This window comes from Lepus europaeus, chromosome X, assembly GCF_033115175.1.
Source record: "Lepus europaeus isolate LE1 chromosome X, mLepTim1.pri, whole genome shotgun sequence".
NCBI lineage: Eukaryota > Metazoa > Chordata > Mammalia > Lagomorpha > Leporidae > Lepus > Lepus europaeus.
In genome coordinates, this window is record NC_084850.1 from 48,884,467 (window position 1) to 48,903,864 (window position 19,398).

The 19,398-nt window shown below is 39.7% G+C and overlaps 1 protein-coding gene across 3 annotated transcripts in view; it reads left to right on the forward strand.

Annotated features, from left to right (window-relative positions):
* The window catches only part of MID2 (midline 2), a 95,648-nt gene that overhangs the window by 61,056 nt on the left and 15,194 nt on the right, over positions 1-19,398 (forward strand). For 2 of the 3 annotated variants that reach the window (XM_062183464.1, XM_062183463.1), the window contains exons 4-7: positions 5,956-6,063; positions 7,398-7,546; positions 17,414-17,541; positions 18,652-18,885. In XM_062183464.1, coding sequence (XP_062039448.1) covers positions 5,956-6,063; positions 7,398-7,546; positions 17,414-17,541; positions 18,652-18,885 — 619 coding nt within the window. The remainder of the gene's footprint in view (positions 1-5,955; positions 6,064-7,397; positions 7,547-17,413; positions 17,542-18,651; positions 18,886-19,398) is intronic. The other variant, XM_062183465.1, reaches the window with a different exon arrangement.

Sequence of the window (19,398 nt, forward strand, 5' to 3'; positions counted from 1 at the left end):
AACTCAAACCGGCACCCATATGGGATGCCAGCATCGCAGACCGTGGCTCAACTCATTATGCACAATGTCTGTCCCTGGTGTAAAATTTTTTGAAATCCATGCATATGAGGGGGGGTCTTCAAAAAGTTCATAGTAATGCATATTATGAAAAGACCATGCATGGATTTAATTTTTTGCAGCAAAATAAACATATTTTAATTCCATTTCCCATGAGATTTTGAAATACTTTTGTATCTGCAACCTCTATTTCTAAGCCTTATTTCCCTGTATTGCAGCTGTCAAGCTGATCTGTTTTGCCCAAACATGTACTCAAATTTTCTGTTTATGTTTTTTCTCATGCTGTTCAATGATCATTCTCTTCACCTGGCATTGTCTCCCCTCAGACCCCATTGCTGCCTGTCCAGGTCTTGCTCATCCTTCAAGACCAGCTCAGCTACATGAAACATTTCCTAATCCTGCAGATGTCCTTTTCCACAGGCCAAATTACTTTTCACTTCCTAGATCTCATAGGGTTTTATTTGTATTATATTATTCGTTCTGCTACTCCTTAAATGATAATTAGTTGTATTCACACTCATCTTTTTCACTAGATTGGAAGTGCCTTGAAGGCAGAAGCTGAGTCTTTTTCATCATCCTATCCCACTGAGGGAACCCAGGATAACGCCTTGTATGTGATAGGCATTTACTAAATGTTTGCTGAGATCAAAACTTCCCCAAATATCTTCAGTGCTAGAACTTCAGTATCTTCTAGGGAGAAGGAGAAGATCTATTTGGACAGAAGATTTTAGGAAATAAATGATGTTGGCATTGACTGTGTAGAATGAAGGGCACTGAAATGGAGAAGCCAGCAAGGCATTCTACTGCAGTATAAATGAATTGTCCTTGAGTCTGGGTGTATGAAATCATGTACTACTTCATACATGTTCCACCTGAAGAGGAAATCTCATTGGCTTCTAAACTCCTGTGCAGCACTCCATGGGACTGATGGCTGTGACTGAGATGGAGGAGGGGTCAACTGGGGATGTTTCCCACGGGGGTGCGTTGGAGGGAAGGCTGATGAACTTTAGATTCAGGAATAAAAGACCTATACAATGAGCATATGGGAGATCTCCAAATCAGCTAGCAAGTAAGCTTTCTGAAAGCAGCTGTTTCTTGAATCTTTGTGACTTGTGGCTTTAGTGAACTCTCACATATTTATTTCCAGCAGTGAGATTTTTCCAGCAGAGGACTTGTGTGTCTGCATTAGGGAAGGGTGGAAACTGGAGAATAGCAGGTCTTACTCTGTAGTAAATCTTCAGGTTGGGATGTAGGAGAAAACTTCAAGAAATAGAGATGGACAGTTGGAAAGAAATATGCAAGTCAAATTCTTGCATCCTCTGGGAAGAAAGCAACAGATCATAAAGCAGAGAAAAGGTCCTAGAAACTTATCAGGGAGACCTGTGTACTTAGCGCTAAAGCCTTGGAAGTTTGAGGCTAGGACACTTAGTCTTGGGTACCACAAATTGCCCCTTTGTGAGGAGACTGGATTTATACAAAATAGATTGCTAGGATTGCCCTAATGGCATTTTTAAGAAGGGAAATTTTTTTTTTCATAGATACAGAGTCATGTAACCAAATTCACTAACCCAAAACAAAGAGCAAAGGTCAAAGAGCTGGGATCTTCCATCCACCCCACCCCGTCATTCATTCAACTAACCAAAAACATTTATCAAGATAACTCCAGTTATTTTCAACTAAGGGTTAATAAGTAAGTGTAATACTTCATGGTCCTTTCAAACAAAACTGCAAACAAGGAAAATACAAGGGCTTTCGAGAGCCTTCCAAGCAATTTGAGATGTTTTGTTCACATCATGAAGACAGTTTGGCCTTGGAGTATTTCCCGTTCAGAAAACTCTTACGGACCCTGCTCTCTTGGACTGCTTCTTGACATGGAAAGATTTTAATGTCACTGCTTTACCTTCAGTTTGAGATTTTGCCTCTTTAGCCAACTTTCTGCTCTACTAGCTGCGCCTGCTTGTTTTATGTCCCCTGATGTGATGGTCCAAAAAGAAAAAATCTTTCTCGTCCAACTCCTTCATTTCAGCCTGCATTTTTCTTTACAAAATATGTTTACTAATTTATGTATTTTTCAATGCTTGGCATTGTTATTTTGATTTTTTCACTATGCTAAATCAATCCATGATATTTCTTAAGTGTTTGTTGTGTGCAAAGCATTGCACCAGTTACAGTGGGAGGCACAAGTTAGCCTAAATCCTTTCCTCGAGGAGCTGTCTAGAAGATTTTTGAGCAAGAAAGTGCTTCTCACATTTGACCTTTCCTTTCTGTTCCTGCTATCTTCCTTGGCTAGGCTCCATGCACATCACAATAGGCCTTTTGAATCATCTTCAAACTTACCATCGGCTCCATCAAATCAATCCTACTTCATTTTCTTTTTTTTTTAAAAAGTGTAAACTATGACTATTGTCACTGCCTTTCTTCCCCCTCAAAAATATTTTCAAAGATATCATATTGCCTAAAGCATAAAATTTAATCTCATTTGCTTGGTTTGGAATTTCCCACCATTTAATCTAAGCCTTATTTCATCTTTAAAATTCCGCCCAAGCCCTTTTCATTAAGGTACTTCCCAAATAAGAATAGTCCTTCCTTTTGATTTCCATAGATAATGGTCTGCATCACTCATTTGGTATTTAACTCAACTGGTTTGTTTTATAAGTATGTGGCTCTTCCCTACCCAGACTTTAAATTTCTGGATGGCAGAGATATAGGATAATGCACTGAACACAAAAGATGATGGTACATGTTTGATGAGGAAGATGGTGATGATTTCCCCTGGCTTCAGGATACAGGAAGGCTTATGAGAATGAGTGGCAAAGGATATATTCTGGAGGTAGGGAGATTGATTAAAGAGACTTTTGTAATCATAGTCCAAAAGGGTGATGATAGGTGCCTCAGCTTACTGGTTTCTCAGCTCAGATCCTCGCTGTATTACTTACCAGAAGAACTGTAGTGGCAGAATAGGGAGAAGTAGAAGTTAGAGTTTACTGCACTTGAGTAACTGCAATAATGAGAGTAGAATTCATAAAACAAAGGAAATCAGAGGTGGAAGCCAAGAGGGAAAATGATGTTTGTTTTTAGATATATTGTACTGAGTTTAGGATCACTTAGGTAGCCAAGTGGACATGTCCAGCAAGCAGTAAAATATACTTTTTTCCCTGTTCAGTTCAGTCCAACAAATATTTACTGAACACCTACTATGTACCAGTCACTGTGCTACAGAGAGACAAAGCCAAATAAGACACCATCCATTGACCCTAGAACTCATGTTTAAGCAACCAAGATAGACTAATACAATTACTATGCTAAAAGGTAGTAAGTGGCTTTATTTAATGATATATAAATAAAGTGCTATGAGACTATAAATAGAGGACCAATCGCTTGTGTCCAGGCAGATGAGAAAAGTCACTGAAGTAATGCTCATTGAGCAGAGTTTTTTTTTAAAATATTTATTTATTTATTTGAAAGGCAGAGTTACAGAGAGGCGGGGGCGGTCTTCCATCCGTTGGTTCACTCCCCAGATGGCCACAATGGCCGGAGCTGCACCTATCCAAAGGCAGGAGCCAGGAGCTTCTTCTGGGTCTCCCACGTGGGTGCAGGGGCCCCAGGACTTGGGCCATCTTCTACTGCTTCCCCAGGCCACAGCAGAGAGCTGGATAAGAAGGGGAGCAGCCGGGACTGGAACTGGCATCCATATGGGATGCTGGCACTGCAGGCAGCGGCTTTACCCGCTATGCTACAGCACCGGCTCCTGAGCAGAGTTTTGAAAGATAAGTAGACGCTTGTTCCATAAACAAAATGGGGAATTACTTTCCAAGTAAAAGGATAGTCTTGGACAAAGGCACAGGACATGAAAAGCACATGACACTCTAGGAGAAACAAGGTGTCTGAAACGACTGAGAAAAGGATGAGAGAAAAAAGATGAATGATGCAAAAGAGATAATGATTTTCATTAACTAAAAACGGGGATGTTGTTACCCTCAGGTGAACAAGTAGTATGGGAAATGGTTGAAAGGGTGGACTCTAGATTTGGACTCCCTAGGTCCAAATCCCATCGCTACCACTACTAGCTGTGTAGTCTTAAGCAAGGCACTTAATCTTTCTGTGCTTAGGTTTTCTCATCTGTCAAATGACAGTAATGGTATCTACCTCACAGGGCTGTTTTGAGGATTGAGAACGCTGGTATATGTAAACTGATTAGAGCAGTGTCTGACATACTGAATGCTATATAAAGGATAGTACAAGGAATAAATTACAAGCAACAAGGTACTGTACTATGACTGAAAAAGTAACTATAAAAGGGAAGTGTCTTGTGTTTCCAAATACTCTAAGCAGGGACCCGGGGAGAACTAGATGAATCTCTTATTTCTTAAGATGATAAGCTATCTGCCTTGGAAAGGTAGATCCCATTTAGGGAAAGGGAGAGGAGTTCTGAGAAAAAAAAAAAAAAGTAGAGTAGCCAGAGTGGGACTGTTCTTTCCGAATAAGAAGCGGCTCATTATGGCATTCTCCCTGGAAAGTGGAAATCAAGCAAAATTCAGTTGTCACTCAGCAGCAAACATATGTCATTTCAGTTAAGTAGGAAAGAGAATTGGTCTGAAGGGACCTTCGTGGATGAGAGAGGAGGTAAATAGGGTCCAGGCATAGATATTTTCCTGGAGTTGGAGTAGGCGGAGGAAACCTCTGAAGTAGCATGGCAGCTGGAATTGCAGTCCTACCTTGCTAATGAAGCACATCTAGCCCCTTGAGTTTTGATGCTATTAAATAACCCATTGTCTATTCCTCAGCCTTCTAGAGCTCTGCTCGAATGATCCTTGAATAAACTCTTGGAATGATTGTGCTTCCCTGTGTGACTGCTCTGTGTGCTGCTGAAATGGATCTGAACCTCGTCTGCCCACCCAACCAGCCCAGGGGTTTCACTTGACAGAACTCGGTTTGAATTCTGGTTTTACCACTTACTAGCTGTGTGATTTTGAGCTAGCTGCCTAAAATTTGCTGAGCCCCAGTTTCCCCATCTGTGAAATTAAAATAAAAGTTGTTGTGGTAATTACAAAATAATTTATCTATAAAGGGCCTGACATATTAAGTACTGAAAAGATGTCAGTTCTTTTCCTTTTCCTTTCCCTCTATGCTTGGGCAGTACAAAGATCCCCTGCCCTAATTTAAGCTCCCTTGGGGACTCTGTACCATGTAATGTCAATAGTAATAGAGATAGGGAGAAAGAGAAATCAATCCATGGAAAGACAATGAAGAAAGGTGGCTTTCTTGATTTTGCAGTAAAAATATTTTGTTGTAGCCAGTATCTCAAAATAGGACAGATGTTCAGCTGCTGGACAGCCTAGGGTGAGAAATACCCACTAGAATGTGATGACTACTATGAGAAAAAATATATACCAGTTCACATATTTAACGTGAAAATATATCTACCCATTCATATAGTTAAAAATTAGAAGGCAATAAGGAAAATTGAAAACATTCTTGTTAGGACAGTATAAATATGTTATTGTAATGTTATCTTAATATTATTGTGCCTGTGGAGAAGGATTCACTTTTCCTGACATACGTAAATCTCCTTACCCTCTTTCCTAAAGAACAGCAGGAGGACAGGGTGCTGGAGTAAAGGGAAGTGCACAGTGGGAATAACATGCCCCCATCTCATCTGTCCTTCTGCCCAGCCTTCCATTAACCATCATGATCTACCAGAGGCCCGGAGAGCTTCCTATCTGTGGTGCTTCAATGCCCTTGCATCATTAATATCATCATCTCTACCCTTCTTCTAGGAGTGGATCTTATGAGGGAGGTATGGAAGAAGTGCATGCTTAGCTGTCAGTCCGAACCTTTTAGAGCCAGCAAGGGACAAAGGCAACAATCACTGTGTAATATTCTGGACTTTCTTGGCAGGTGAATACTGCTATGCATGAGGCAAAGCTTATGGAAGAATGCGACGAGTTGATAGAGATCATCCAACAGAGGAAGCAAATGATTGCTGTCAAAATCAAAGAGACAAAGGTAAAGCACAATACTTCAGTGAGGTCAAGGACCAGTTGATGTTTACAGATGTAAGCGTTTGATCCCCATGATTGCAGTTTGAATTTGGATCACAAAAGCAAGAAGAAATGAGGTTGTAGGGAGAGAGAGAGGGAGAGAGAGAGAGAGAGAGAGAGAGAGAGAGAGAGAGAGAAGCAATGTTTGGCCCAATAATATGAATTCAGTAAACATTATGGCAGTTCTGGGATGTTGGAAATGTTCTATATCTTGAAGCAGAAAGAGAAAAAATGGTAGAAATGTTAACCAGGACTTTGGAAGAACCGTGAGTGTCCACCTTTCAGGCTTACTCTGAAAGGTGTTGTGAAGCCATACTTGCCTTCGGAAAAGGGAAGACATTGATATGGCAGAAGTGTGCAGGGTAGATAAGAATGCACTGATACTGACAGTACGCTTTGAGGCTTATGGATTGATCCTTAGCATAAGTTGATTAAGACCTAAAACAATATCATAGGCGTTTCTAGAAAGGAAGTGATAGGAATCATCAATTAATAGATATGAAAGATAAAAAAGAGAAGAGTTAGGGAGGACTCCAGGTTTCTAACCTGGAAAATGAAGAATCATGATCCAGGTTAGGTATGAGCCTCCTTTCAATTACATGATTTTAGATTTGTTGGCCTGCTGGGCAGTGTTAGTGATTATAAGCTGATACTGTGTGTACAGTATGAGAAGTTAGTGAGAGCCTGGAGTGATGATCAGTACTTTGTGCCATGCTGGGTGGTTCCAGCTAACACAGGATTGAAGTTTTCAAGAACACAGATTTGTGGACATACAGGTATGCACGGTTACTCAGAGAAATATATATGTAGGAATGTAGATCCTCTTAAAGAAAAAGAAGGTACCTTTTATTTAGTATATACATACACACACACATACACACACATATATATATATAGAGAGAGAGAGACAGACAGACAGAGAGGGAGAGAATAAAATGTGACAATGGTGATCTCTGGGCAGTAGAGTTTCTTTTTATACATTTTATTTTCTAAACATTTTATAATGAGGGTGCATTGCTTTTACAATCAGGAAAATGAATGCTATTAATACAAGGAAGAGGTAGACAACTGAGAGTATATGACTGAGCTTGTTGCTGTGTAAATGGAGCAAACTGTAGAGGGGGAGAAGGAGTTCACAAGACAGACTTAGTGGTTAGTGGAGAGAAGGTGAGTAGTTAGGGACCCTGAGATGTTAATAAGCTTTATTTTCAAAAGCACTGCAGACTTCCTTCATGTTGTTTTATTGTTTTTAATTAAGTATTGCAAGTTTTATCTTCTTTTTGTACTAACTCCTTTAAGGTTATGAAACTGAGAAAGTTGGCACAGCAGGTTGCTAATTGCCGCCAGTGTCTTGAACGGTCAACAGTCCTCATCAACCAAGCTGAGCATATCCTGAAAGAAAATGATCAGGCACGATTTCTACAGTCTGCAAAAAATATCGCTGAGAGGTGAGTTCCTTATATTCTTTTGAAATGCTTGCTGTTGTGAAAAGAGACCAAATTAAAGTCACTTAATTCTATTCCAGCACATACAAGGAGACCTCAAAAAGTTTGTGGAAATGGAATTTTTTTAAAAAATGCTTATTTTGTTGCAAAAATTTTTGGAAAGCCATGCACAGTTTTATATGAACTTTTTGAAGACCCTTTGTATACATGGATTTCAAATTTTTTTTCTTTAGCTTATTTAGAGTCTGTGATTTCTCACTTCAGCAATTCTCTTTTCAGCATCCCCAGTTCCCTAGCCCTATTATCCTTTATCACTACAACCTGATAAAGTCCCATCCCTGAATCAGTCCAACTATTCCCACCTTTTCCTTGCCTATACCGATATTTCATGACTTACATGCTGGTAAACTTGTTGTAAATTGAAAATATTGAGGGACTGGCACTGTGACGTAGCAGGTAAAGCCGCCGCCTGCAGTGCCGGCATCCCATATGGGCACCAGCTCAAGTCCCGGCTGCACCACTTCCAATCCAGCTCTCTGCTGGGCCTGGGAAAAGCAGTAGAAGATGGCCCAAGCCCTTGGGCCCCTGCATCCACATGGGAGACCCGGAGGAAGCTCCTGGCTCCTAGCTTCGGATCGGCGCAGCTCCAGCCTTTGCAGCCATTTGGAGAGTGAACCAGTGGATAGAAGACCTCTCTCTCTCTCTCTCTTTCTCTCTGCCTCTGCCTCTGCCTCTCCTTCTCTCTGTGTGTAATTCCGACTTTCAAATAAATAAATAAATCTTTTTAAAAAATTGAAAATGTCAAAAGTGGACAATGTATCCAGTACACCTAACCTATTGAACATCCTAGCTTAGCAACACAACACACGGTAGAGGGTTGGTTGTTGCCCTTTGTGATTGTGTGGCTGATTGGCAGTCATGGCCACCACCCAAAACTGCAAGATAGGATTTTGTTATCCGTGACTAGCTGGGAAAGGTCAAAATTCAAAATTCAAACTACAGTTTCTACAGAATGTATATTGCTTTCACACCATTTTAAAAGTCAAAAAATTGCTAAGCTGAACCATCATAAGTTAGGCACCATCTGCATTTGAGTTGCAGAGCCCTGCTGGAGAAAATCACATAATCAAGGATGTTGGTGTTACTGCACCGTACATTTCTGACTGCAAATCCCACCTGGGCTCTTGGTACTGACCTGGAATCCCTCTGTATTGCTTTGGTCAGCTTTCTTTTTAATTCATCTCCACAAATTACTATTTTAAATCTCTTGCACTCGCCTCAGAATTCCAACCTTGCCACTTTGCTGCTTATGTTCAGCAGATGCCCCCGTATTTTACAAAGAAAGGTAGATATGAAATGATCAATTTCTCAGCTGCTCATACCAAACTGCTAGGTGTGCCTCTATCCACATCCATTACCTCTGCTGATTGTGAAAGGGATGTCTGTTCATTCATGCACTGGTCGCATGTCCGCTCTTTTCCATAGCTTCAGCTTCTCCACATCTATATCCACTTTTAAACTCATTTGTTTCTCTTACCTTAAAAAACCCAAACCGCAACTTTCCTCCACCTCATATCCCCTCTGTTTATCACCATATTCCTCTCCTTCCTTTCATAGCAAACTTTGTTAGAAACATTCCAATTACTCACCCCTAATTCTTAAATACTCATATTTAAAATTTATTTCTATCAAAGGGATACCTTGTACATAGTTAGAAAGTAAAATATTATCACAAGTCGCAGTGCAAGAAACTGGTATGCCCCATCCTTGATTTCCACTGTTCAATAATAATAATAATAATAGTAATAACCATTTTTGCATTCAGAATTTTTTTTAAGATTTATTTATTTTTATTTCAAAGGCAGAGCTACAGAGGGGCAAAGGCAGAGAGAGAGAGAGAGGTCTTCCATCCTCTGGTTCATTCCCCAAATGACCACAATGGCCAGAGCTGTGCCAATCTGAAACCAGGAGCCAGGAGCTTCTTCTGGGTCTCCCACGTGGATGCAGGGGCCCAAGCACTTGAGCCATCTTCTACTGCTTTCCCAGGCCATAGCAAGAGCTGTATCAGAAGTGGAGCAGCCGGAATCGAACTGGCACCCATAGGGGAAACTGACACCTCAAGCAGCGACTTTACCGCTTCGCAACAGTGCCAACCCCGATCTTGTTTTATTTATTTATTTTTAAAATCTTCCATATCTCTAAATTCAGCCTTTCTTCTTACTTTTTTAAAGTATGGGATGCAGTTTATTAAAACTGTGTCAGTGTCCTTACCTACTAATTCTAACATCTGTGTCAAGTCTGAGTCAGTTTAAAATAGTTGATTTGCCTCATTATGAGTTGTATTTTCTTCAATCTTTGCATTTCTGGTAATTTTTGATTGGATGCCAAACTTTGTGAATTTTCTCTTGTTGGGTGCTGTATATATTGTGCTCCTACAAATATTCTTAAACTTGGGGGTTGGTGCTGTGACACAGCAGGTTAAGGGGCCACCTGCAGTGCTACCATCCCATATGGGCACCAGTTCCAGTCCTGGTTGCTCCACTTCCGATCCAGCTCCCTACTAACGCTCCTGGGAAAGCAGCAGAAGACGGCCCAAGGCCTTGGGTCCCTGCACCTGTGTGGGAGACCCAGATGGAGTTCCAGGCTCCTGGCTTCAGCCTAACCCAGCCCTGGCCATTGCAGCCATTTGGGGAGTGAACCAGTGTGTCAAAGATCTCTGTCTCTCTGTCTCTCCCTCTCTCTCTTTAACTCTGCCTTTCAAATAAATAAATCTTTAAAAATATTCTTCAGCTTTATTCTTGGACACATTGAGTTTACTTGAAAATAACTTGATCCTTTCAAGTCTTGCTTTTGAGATTTGTTAGGTGAGATGAGAGCAGTGTTTAGTCTACAGACAATTTTTCCTCACTACTGAGGCAAAATGCCTCTGAGTACTCCACCCAGTGTCCTATGAATCATGAGATTTTCCAGTTTAGCTGGTGGAAACAGACATAATTCCTGTCTCTACATGAGCACCAAGGACTGTTCACTCTAATCTTTTTGGGCGATTTTTCCCCCCAGCATTGAATGGTTTCCTCAGATGCATTGATCAGATGATCAGATGATGTATTGATCAGTATTCTGTTGAATACTAGAGGGAAAACCTCTGAAGGTCTCGAGAATTCTGTCTGTGCTGCTCTCTGGTACACTGCCCTGTGCATGCCTCCCTGGATGCTCATGCTGTCTTATTTAGCCTCCATGGATTCTCACCCCTGTCTTATTAATTTTTGGGAGTTCATCAGGTTCTGCCTGAAGTTCCCCTTCCTGTACAATTTTATTCTCTTAATTATTTGGAATAAATTCTCCCAAAGTTTCTTAAGAAAGAAGACATGGGAAGTAAATTGTTGAGAACATTTTCTGAGAAAATTAGATTAATGTTCATACTTGATAGGTTGGAAATAAATTTCTCTTGTAATTTTGGAGGCATGGCTCCATTATTTCCTGACTTTCAATGTTGTGTGAAGTTTATTTTCCACTTTGCTTCCTGACCCTTTTAATATGTCTTACACTTTAAACTCTAGAAGCTTTAAAAAATTGGGGTGGGAATTGTGTACAGTGAGTTAAGCCACCACTTGGGACACCCACATCCTATATTGGAGTGTTAGTTCAAGTCCTGGCTCCTCCACTGCTGATCCGGCTTCCTGCTATATGCTGGGAAAAGACAGCAGGTGAGGATCTAAGTGCTTGTGCCTCTGCCACCTGTATGGTAGACGCAGATGGAGTTCTGGGCACCTGGCTTTGGTTTGGTACAACCCTGTCTGTTGCAGCCATTTGAAGAGTGAACCAGTGGATAGAAGATCCTCTCTCTCTCTCTCTCTTACTGTCATACTGTCTTTCAAATAAATAAATACTTTAAAAATTAGTATTTAGATCGGTAAATCATAATTGTATGCGGTAGCAGGGTACAATGTGATGTTTAATATATGCATACAATGCAGAATGATTAAATCAAGTGGATTAATATATCCATTACCTTGCTTACTTATTTTTTGGGGTGAAACATTTGAAATTTACTCCTAGATTTTTTAAAAATATACAATATGTTATTATTTTTTTATTTGACAGATAGAGTTAGGCAGTGAGAGAGAGAGAGAGACAGAGAGAAAGGTCTTCCCTCCATTGGTTCATCCCCCAAATGGCCGCCACGGCCAGAGCTACGCAGATCCGAAGCCAGGAGCCAGGTGCTTCCTCCTGGTCTCCCATGCAGGTGCAGGGGCCCAAGCACCTGGGCCATCCTCCACTGCCTTCCCGAGCCACAGCAGAGAGCTGGACTGGAAGAGGAGCAACCGGGACTAGAACCCGGTGCTCATATGGGATGCCGGCACTGCAGGTGGAGGATTAACCAAGTGAGCTACGGTGCCGGCCCCCAATATATTATTATTGACTATTTTCGTACTGCTATGTAAGATATCAAAAATGTACTCCTCTTAACTGAAGCTTTGTACCCTTTGACCAAAAACTCACCATTCGCTCCCTCCCCTCCCCATCCTTTGGCAACTACCATTTTACTCTTTACTTGCATGCATTTGACTTCTTAGATTCTACATAGAATGAGATCATACAGTATTTGTCCTTCTGTGTGTGACTTATTTCGCTTAGCATAATGTCCTCCAGGTTCATCCATGTTGTTGCAAATGGCAAGATTTCTTTTAAAGACTGAATAGGATTCCACCATGTATATGTTCCACATTTATCCATTCATCCACTGATGGACACTTAGGTTCTTTCCATATCTTGGCTGTTGTGAACAGTGCTGCAATGAATATAGGAATACAGAAATCTCTCCTATTAATTGAGTTCAGTTTCTTTGGATATATACCTATTAGTAGGATTGCTGCATCATACGGTGGTTCTATTTTTAGTTTCTGGAGGACCCTCCATACTGTTTTCTATAATGGCTGTATTAATTTATATTTTTCGTCCAATCTTTCTCCTTTTTAAGTTTAGCATTCATATTTTTATTTAGAAGAGCTCATTCTTGATCTTCATTTCTCTTTTAGTATTCTGTTCTTGTTTTGTGGATACAAACTGTCTTCCTGAAAATATTATTATTTTGAAGTTTTCTTTTAACCTCTACATTGACTTCCTTTTCTCCTAGTTTCATTTTTCTGTTGCTGTGTTTTTGTTACTGTCACTCTCTAAGTGTTTGGTAAGATTTTGTCTGCTTCTTTGAATTTAAGCTCTAAAAGGTGTGTGGATGCTATGACAGGAGATGAGAGCAGTTTGTTGCTTGGTGAACTTTGCTATAGGATTATAAGGCAGAATGCCAGCTTTTTATGCAAGACCCCAAGGTTCAGTTCTGTGGGTTTTTGCTGTTGGGTCAGTTTCACTTGGAAGGAATCCTCCAATCTCCTGCTTTTGGTGAGAGATGAGAATATAAGTTTGGCTGCCAGCATTCTGGGAGCCAAGCAGGGAAAGAGAGCAGAGAATTTTAAAATTGCTTTTGGGATAATGTCAAAGCTCTGCAGAAAGTCAGTCTCACATCTGCTGCCAGGATGAGGAAAGGGCAATCTCTGGTTTAGTGGATCTGGGGGTCTAAGTGCTCCTTATGCTAACTTTCAGCTTTCTGTGGCACTCAGTCAGCCTGATGTTGTTGGCTTTCTCTGGTCTGTTGTTGGTTACCGCATAACATCCCCTTATAGCTTCCAAACATTTGTTGACAATCTCTTACTCACTGGCATCTCTTTTTCCATTCTCTTGGTTTTTGTGGGCTTATGACATTTTATTCTTTGTCATTTCAGAGGGATTTCCTGAAAGCAGAGCTAAAACATATATTTAAACCACTGTATTTAATTTTCTTGACACACACACAACCTTCTGAAATATTTTCCTCCACAATGGCATCACTGAAAATATTCTTTCCAAAGTCATCAAATGAATGCCTTCTTGGTAAATATAATAGACACTCTTTGTTTCATCTCATTTGATTTCTCAGTAGCATTTGTCCCTTCTGACCACTTTGACTTGAAATTTCTAGCTTCCATGAACACTACTGGTTTTCTTCCCACCTATAAAATTTCTTTTGCCTTTGTGAGCAACTCTTCCTTGCTCTATTCCTGCAGTGCTGTTATTCTTCCCGATTCAGTCTTGAGCTTTTCTGCTGTCTCACTACACATTCTCCTTGTTAGAAAACCATTAGCTCCTAGGACTTCAATTACTATCTGAATGTTGATTATTCCCAACTGTCTAATCTTCTTTTCATGGGCACAGATATAGCCTATGCATAGGTGGACTGCATGGCTATTTATCTCATATGATTTGAAAATCATCTACTCAATCTAAATATCTTTCTCACTAGTCTCCCACAGGTTCTGAAACTGCTCCTCACTGTATTGTGTTAAAGCATCATGGCTTCAGTTAAAATGAAAATTAGCCAAGAGAGCTATATCCTTTCCCTTACATTATATTATCCCTAATAGATATAAGGCCTTGGCAGAGTGCAACAGGATATCAAAAACTGAGGCTAGCGTTGTGGAGTAGCCGCTAAAGCTGCTGCCTGCCACATAGGCACCCTATATGGACGCCGGTTTGTGTCCCGGCTGTTCCACTTCTGATCCAGCTCCCTGCTAATGGCCTGGGAAAAGCAGTGAAAGATGGCCCAAGTGCCTGGGCCCCTGCGCCCATGTAGGAGACCTGGGTGAAACTCCTGGCTCCTGGTTTTGGCCTGGCCAAGCCCCAGCCACTGCAACCATCTGGGGAGTCGTCCAGTGGATGAACGATCTCTCTCTCTCTCTCTCTCTGTAACTCTTTCAAATTAATAAATAAATCTTGTTTGCTTCAAAAAAGAAACACAGACATAAGCAAACATATATATATATATATATATATATCTCACAGCATCATTTTTAACTCTGTCATTTAATTTCTTAATCTTGTAACCACTGTTAACATTGGTGAATATAGTATTCCAATAGTTGTATATATTTAACAAACATAAGGTCATGCCCTATGTGTGCCGTATTATATTCTATATTTAAAACTCAATGTATCATGAATTTTCACCCATGATATTGGGTATTACTGTAAAACCTGATTTCATGACACTCCATCTTTTGATGTACAATATATTACCTAGCTAAGTCTCCATTGTGAGATAATTAGGTTACATGTGATATGTTGACTGCCCTTGTAGTTGTATCTATGCATGTGTCTCAATGAGTTCCTTAGTAAAAATGTCATAAAGTAGAACTATGGGATCATACAAGATAATTACCTTTAAGCTGTTTTTATATTTAACATTAAATGGGCCTCCAAAATGTATACCATTTTTTATCCTAAAAAATGTAGGTATTATTTAACATAGGTATTAAAAGCTTCTATATGATTATTATGTGTAATCTAAACGTCATCTCATTGTTTTTAACAGTTCTTTGGTTTATCATGTAGTTGGACTTTTTAATATGTTTTGTGACCACTTGTTTACATATTTTGTGATTTAACTCTTTTCGTTTCATCTGCACTCCTGTTACCAATTTCCTTTCTGCTCCTTCCTAGACACCTTAAACTCCGGTGTGCCTAACTGCAGTTTTGACCCTTTCCAGTCCATCCACTTCAGTTGTGGTACCCTTCTTAAAACATGAATATATCATAAACATATCACTTCTCTACTTAATCTCCAGTGGCTCCACTGCTTTTAGGATAAAATGCAAAGTTCACCGTTTGCACTACAAGGGCCTTTATGACTTTGCCTCGTTCTCCAACCTCCAGCCAAGAGAAGACACACACACTCACACAGTCTTTGCTTGGTTAACTCCTACTCATTATGTAGGTGATTGCTTAATATTAACTTCCTCTGGGATTTCCCTTAGCTCCCAAGTCCCTGCCGGCTGACTCTTGGGTATGCTCTACTCCCTCTGCAGCAGCGTTTACATTGCCTGTTTAATGTCTGTGAACTGTGAGCGCTGTGAGGGCAAGGGCTATGAAGGCAAGCGCCACAACAAATTGGTTCTCCCTGATTATTTCCAGTTCCTAGCACAAGGCTAGGAATAAAAATTTAATGGCTGGCTGGCTGGATGGATGGATGAAAAAAAAGATTAGGGAGGTCTGGAAGAAATTTTATGAGCCAACTTTCTGGCTTAACTATTTCCCTAAAGAGGTCATTGTCTCCTTACTTGCCAAATCCTAGAAGACTGGCTATTCAAAATGAGGCCTGAAGATTATACTGAGTTTGTTTTTCACTTATTTACATTGGCTTGCAGTTTATTCCTGAAACATCTCTATTTTCAGAAGCAGCCAAGAGATATTGTTTGTAGATGTGTGGCAGGGTTTACATACATGATCACATGTATTTTTCAACTCTTCGTCCTCACAACTAGGTTACCAGGAAAGTTCCCTCTCTAGTCTTCCTCATTCAGTGCTTCTTCCTTCCACTCTAACTTACATATTGTTGCCAAGTTGATCTTTCTTTTCATCCTATTATTTGAATTCTCAGGGATCTTCACTGACTCAGAAGATGTGGCACAGGACTTAAACACATATATTTTAGTAAAAGCTCTTCCAGATAATTTTGATATGTAACCATGATGAGGAATTGCTGAACTATGTAAAATACATCTCATTTTTTTAAAAAAGGAGCAGTGTAATTGATTGAATATACAGAGTTTAGAATTAGATGGACATGGTTTCAATTATATTTCTGATCCTTAATAGTTTTGTGATCTTGGGAAATTTATTTAGCCTTTTAATGTGTCTACTTTTTCATTTGCAAAAACGGAAATAATGTCTAATATACAGGGTTGTGATAAGGGGTAAAATAGATAATGTGTGGCTGGCGCTGTGGCATAGCGGGTAAAGCCACCATCTGCAGTGCCGGCATCCCATATGGGCACCAGTTTGTATCCCGGCCACTCACTTCCAATCCAGCTCCCTGCTAATGCTCCTGGGGAAACAATAGAAGATGGCCCAAGTGCTTGGGCCCCTGCACTCACGTGTGGGACCCAGAAGGGGCTTCTGGCTTCAGATCGGCCCAGCTCCAGCTCTTGTGGCCATCTGGGGAGTGAACCTGCAGGTAGAAGACCTTTCTCTCTGCCTCTGCCTCTCTTTTAACTCTGCCTTTCAAATAAAGAAATAAATCTTCAAAAAAAAAGTAGATAATTATATAAAGTGCATCCACAGTACCTTGTATATACTAAACACTCATTAAATGATAGAAGTTATGTTGTTATTGTTAGTCATGCAGTTATTCATTCAACATTTACTTATTCACTATATGTTCAATACTGTGTTAGCAATCATGGAAAACATAAGACATAGGAAATATGACCATTGCTCTTGAGACTCATAGAATTAGTTGGAGGAGAGAAAATTATGATACCAAGTACAGTTAAAGAATAATAAAATGAAATATATATATATATATAAAATGAGTGATCAAATCAAGGATAGTATTTAGAGGAAGGTGTTAATGCAGCATGCTAGCTCATTGATTAGCATAAAAAATAGAGAGGGAGGAAAAAATCACTCAAACTGGGAGAAAAACATTCAAACTGCTCTTCCCAAGTCTTCAGAGGTCTAGTTTTGATGCTGCCTGCCAGATGGAAAATGATGCAGAGGGGAAAAAATCCTGTATTTACTTCTTAAAATTAAGACAGGATGGAGGGGTGTGTTTGAGGGGTGAACATATGTGAACAAATATGGTATAATTCTTAATTGGTTCCTTACGGTTAAAATCTAGATTGTTCCATTAGAAAAGCACAAATATGATATTTTCACTTAGTGAATCAAGTCTTGCAAGTCATTTCTTTTCACCTTGTTAAACTAGAAATCAAACATAGGATGAAGGTGCAAACTTATTTTGATGTATATTGATGTATTCTTTTTTTTCTTTTTCAGGGTTGCTATGGCAACTGCATCTTCTCAAGTTCTGATTCCAGACATCAATTTTAATGATGCCTTTGAAAACTTTGCTTTAGATTTTTCCAGAGAAAAGAAACTGCTGGAGGGGCTAGACTATTTAACAGGTGTGAAAATACTATGCTTTCCTTCCTATTTTGTTTATTTCTTTTTGGTGTGCTTTTACTTTGAAATAACATGAAATGGATAATATTTATAATAAAATGTTCTTATAATCTTTAAGATGATATAATTACCATTTTAGATAGAGTACATTTTATTTTAGTTCATGTGTCAGAAGAAAATGATGAGTCATCCACTATTTCTAGGATTAGAAAGATTATACTATTCATACTTAAGAGTAAGCCACAGAAATTGCTTATGAATTTCTCCATATGAGTCTATCAGTAATGTACCGTTCTTGCTCTAAGAGGGCAGTCAGGTGACAGTGAGGGACTATTACAGAATGCCCCACATGGTATAGGTACTACCTATATGGTTTTAAGGAAACTTAGAAATTAGCTTAGAAAAAAAAAAAGGTAAGAAATATCTGCCTTGAAGACAATGTTAGGAAATGAAGGATGCAACTAGTCTGTTTACAAAAATGGTGGCTACCTTCAGAATTATATAATGATCACTTACTGAGGGAAACTACACATAATCACTTTATGTTTGTAGCTATTTTATTAATTTATTAACATAGTTATCCTATATGAAATACCTAGTTTATGCCAGACACTGTTATATTAATTTTATATCATTAACCCTCACAACAAATTTTGAAGATAATTATCATTCCCATCATACAGATGATAGAACTCATATTAATTTGTACCTGGCTACATTGTCATTTATATATTTATTATATATAATAAATCTTTCTTGCAATAAAAAGAAGTAGATAGAAGGACATGTAATGAGAAAATCATAGGACCACTTTGCTCTAATAGGTATATAAATGTTTATACAGGCAGACTAGACAACTGGGGCAATCATTGCAGTAACTTAGTCGTATATGTTTGCCTAGGCTGTTTTTGCCATGGAAACAACAGTTGTTTTGGGGAGCCTGAGGTCTCAGCACTTTGCTTCAGTATGCATGGTCTATGAAATCTAAAGCTTCTCTGTTAAGAAAAAAACCTCTCCAAAAGATGTTGAGTTATACAGGAATGCTAACGATTGTTAAAATTCCAGAAAAGAGAGTTTGCTTTCCTTACCTTTGTTTCCACCTTTTCTTGCAGCCCCAAACCCACCATCTATCCGAGAGGAACTCTGTACTGCCTCCCATGACACCATTACAGTCCACTGGATCTCGGATGATGAGTTCAGCATCAGCTCCTATGAGCTTCAGTACACCATATTCACTGGCCAGGCTAACTTCATCAGTAAGTCATGGTGTAGTTGGGGCCTGTGGCCAGAGATAAGGAAATGTAAGGAAGCAGTAAGCTGCTCAAGATTGGCCGGGGCGCCACGAGGCAAGTGTTTGTAAGACATGTTAGGTTGTTCAGTACAGTGTTTCATAGACAGTGCAAGCTCTCCCGGGCATTGCAGACAGTGCTGATGGGTGACAAACAAGTTGTGTATTCCCTTCCTGGGAACTCACTGGGGACACTTTGTTTCTGTAATCTTAGCTTTTCCTCAGTTAACCCGTGTCACTCTACTCTCCCAAGGAGAGCCTAACTCAGTATTTGTTTCTAGATAGCAAAGCTGCCATCGTTGCTGGTTCTGTGTGTGTGAACATCCCTGTCTCTGACTCCTCTTTCACTTCATTATCATGGTAAAATATGTTGTGTTCAAAGACTATCACTTCCTTTACCGTTCACGTTTGTATCAGGGAATATGGTGACAAGCCTCCTGCCTCTGTCACTCTTCCCTTTACTCCTTCTCCTTTTACACCAAGAATGACCCCAAGTATAAAAATGTTTCAGTGGACCACAAAATGAAAGATGCTAATAAAGCTTACATGCTATGGTTTCCCTTTCTGGTAA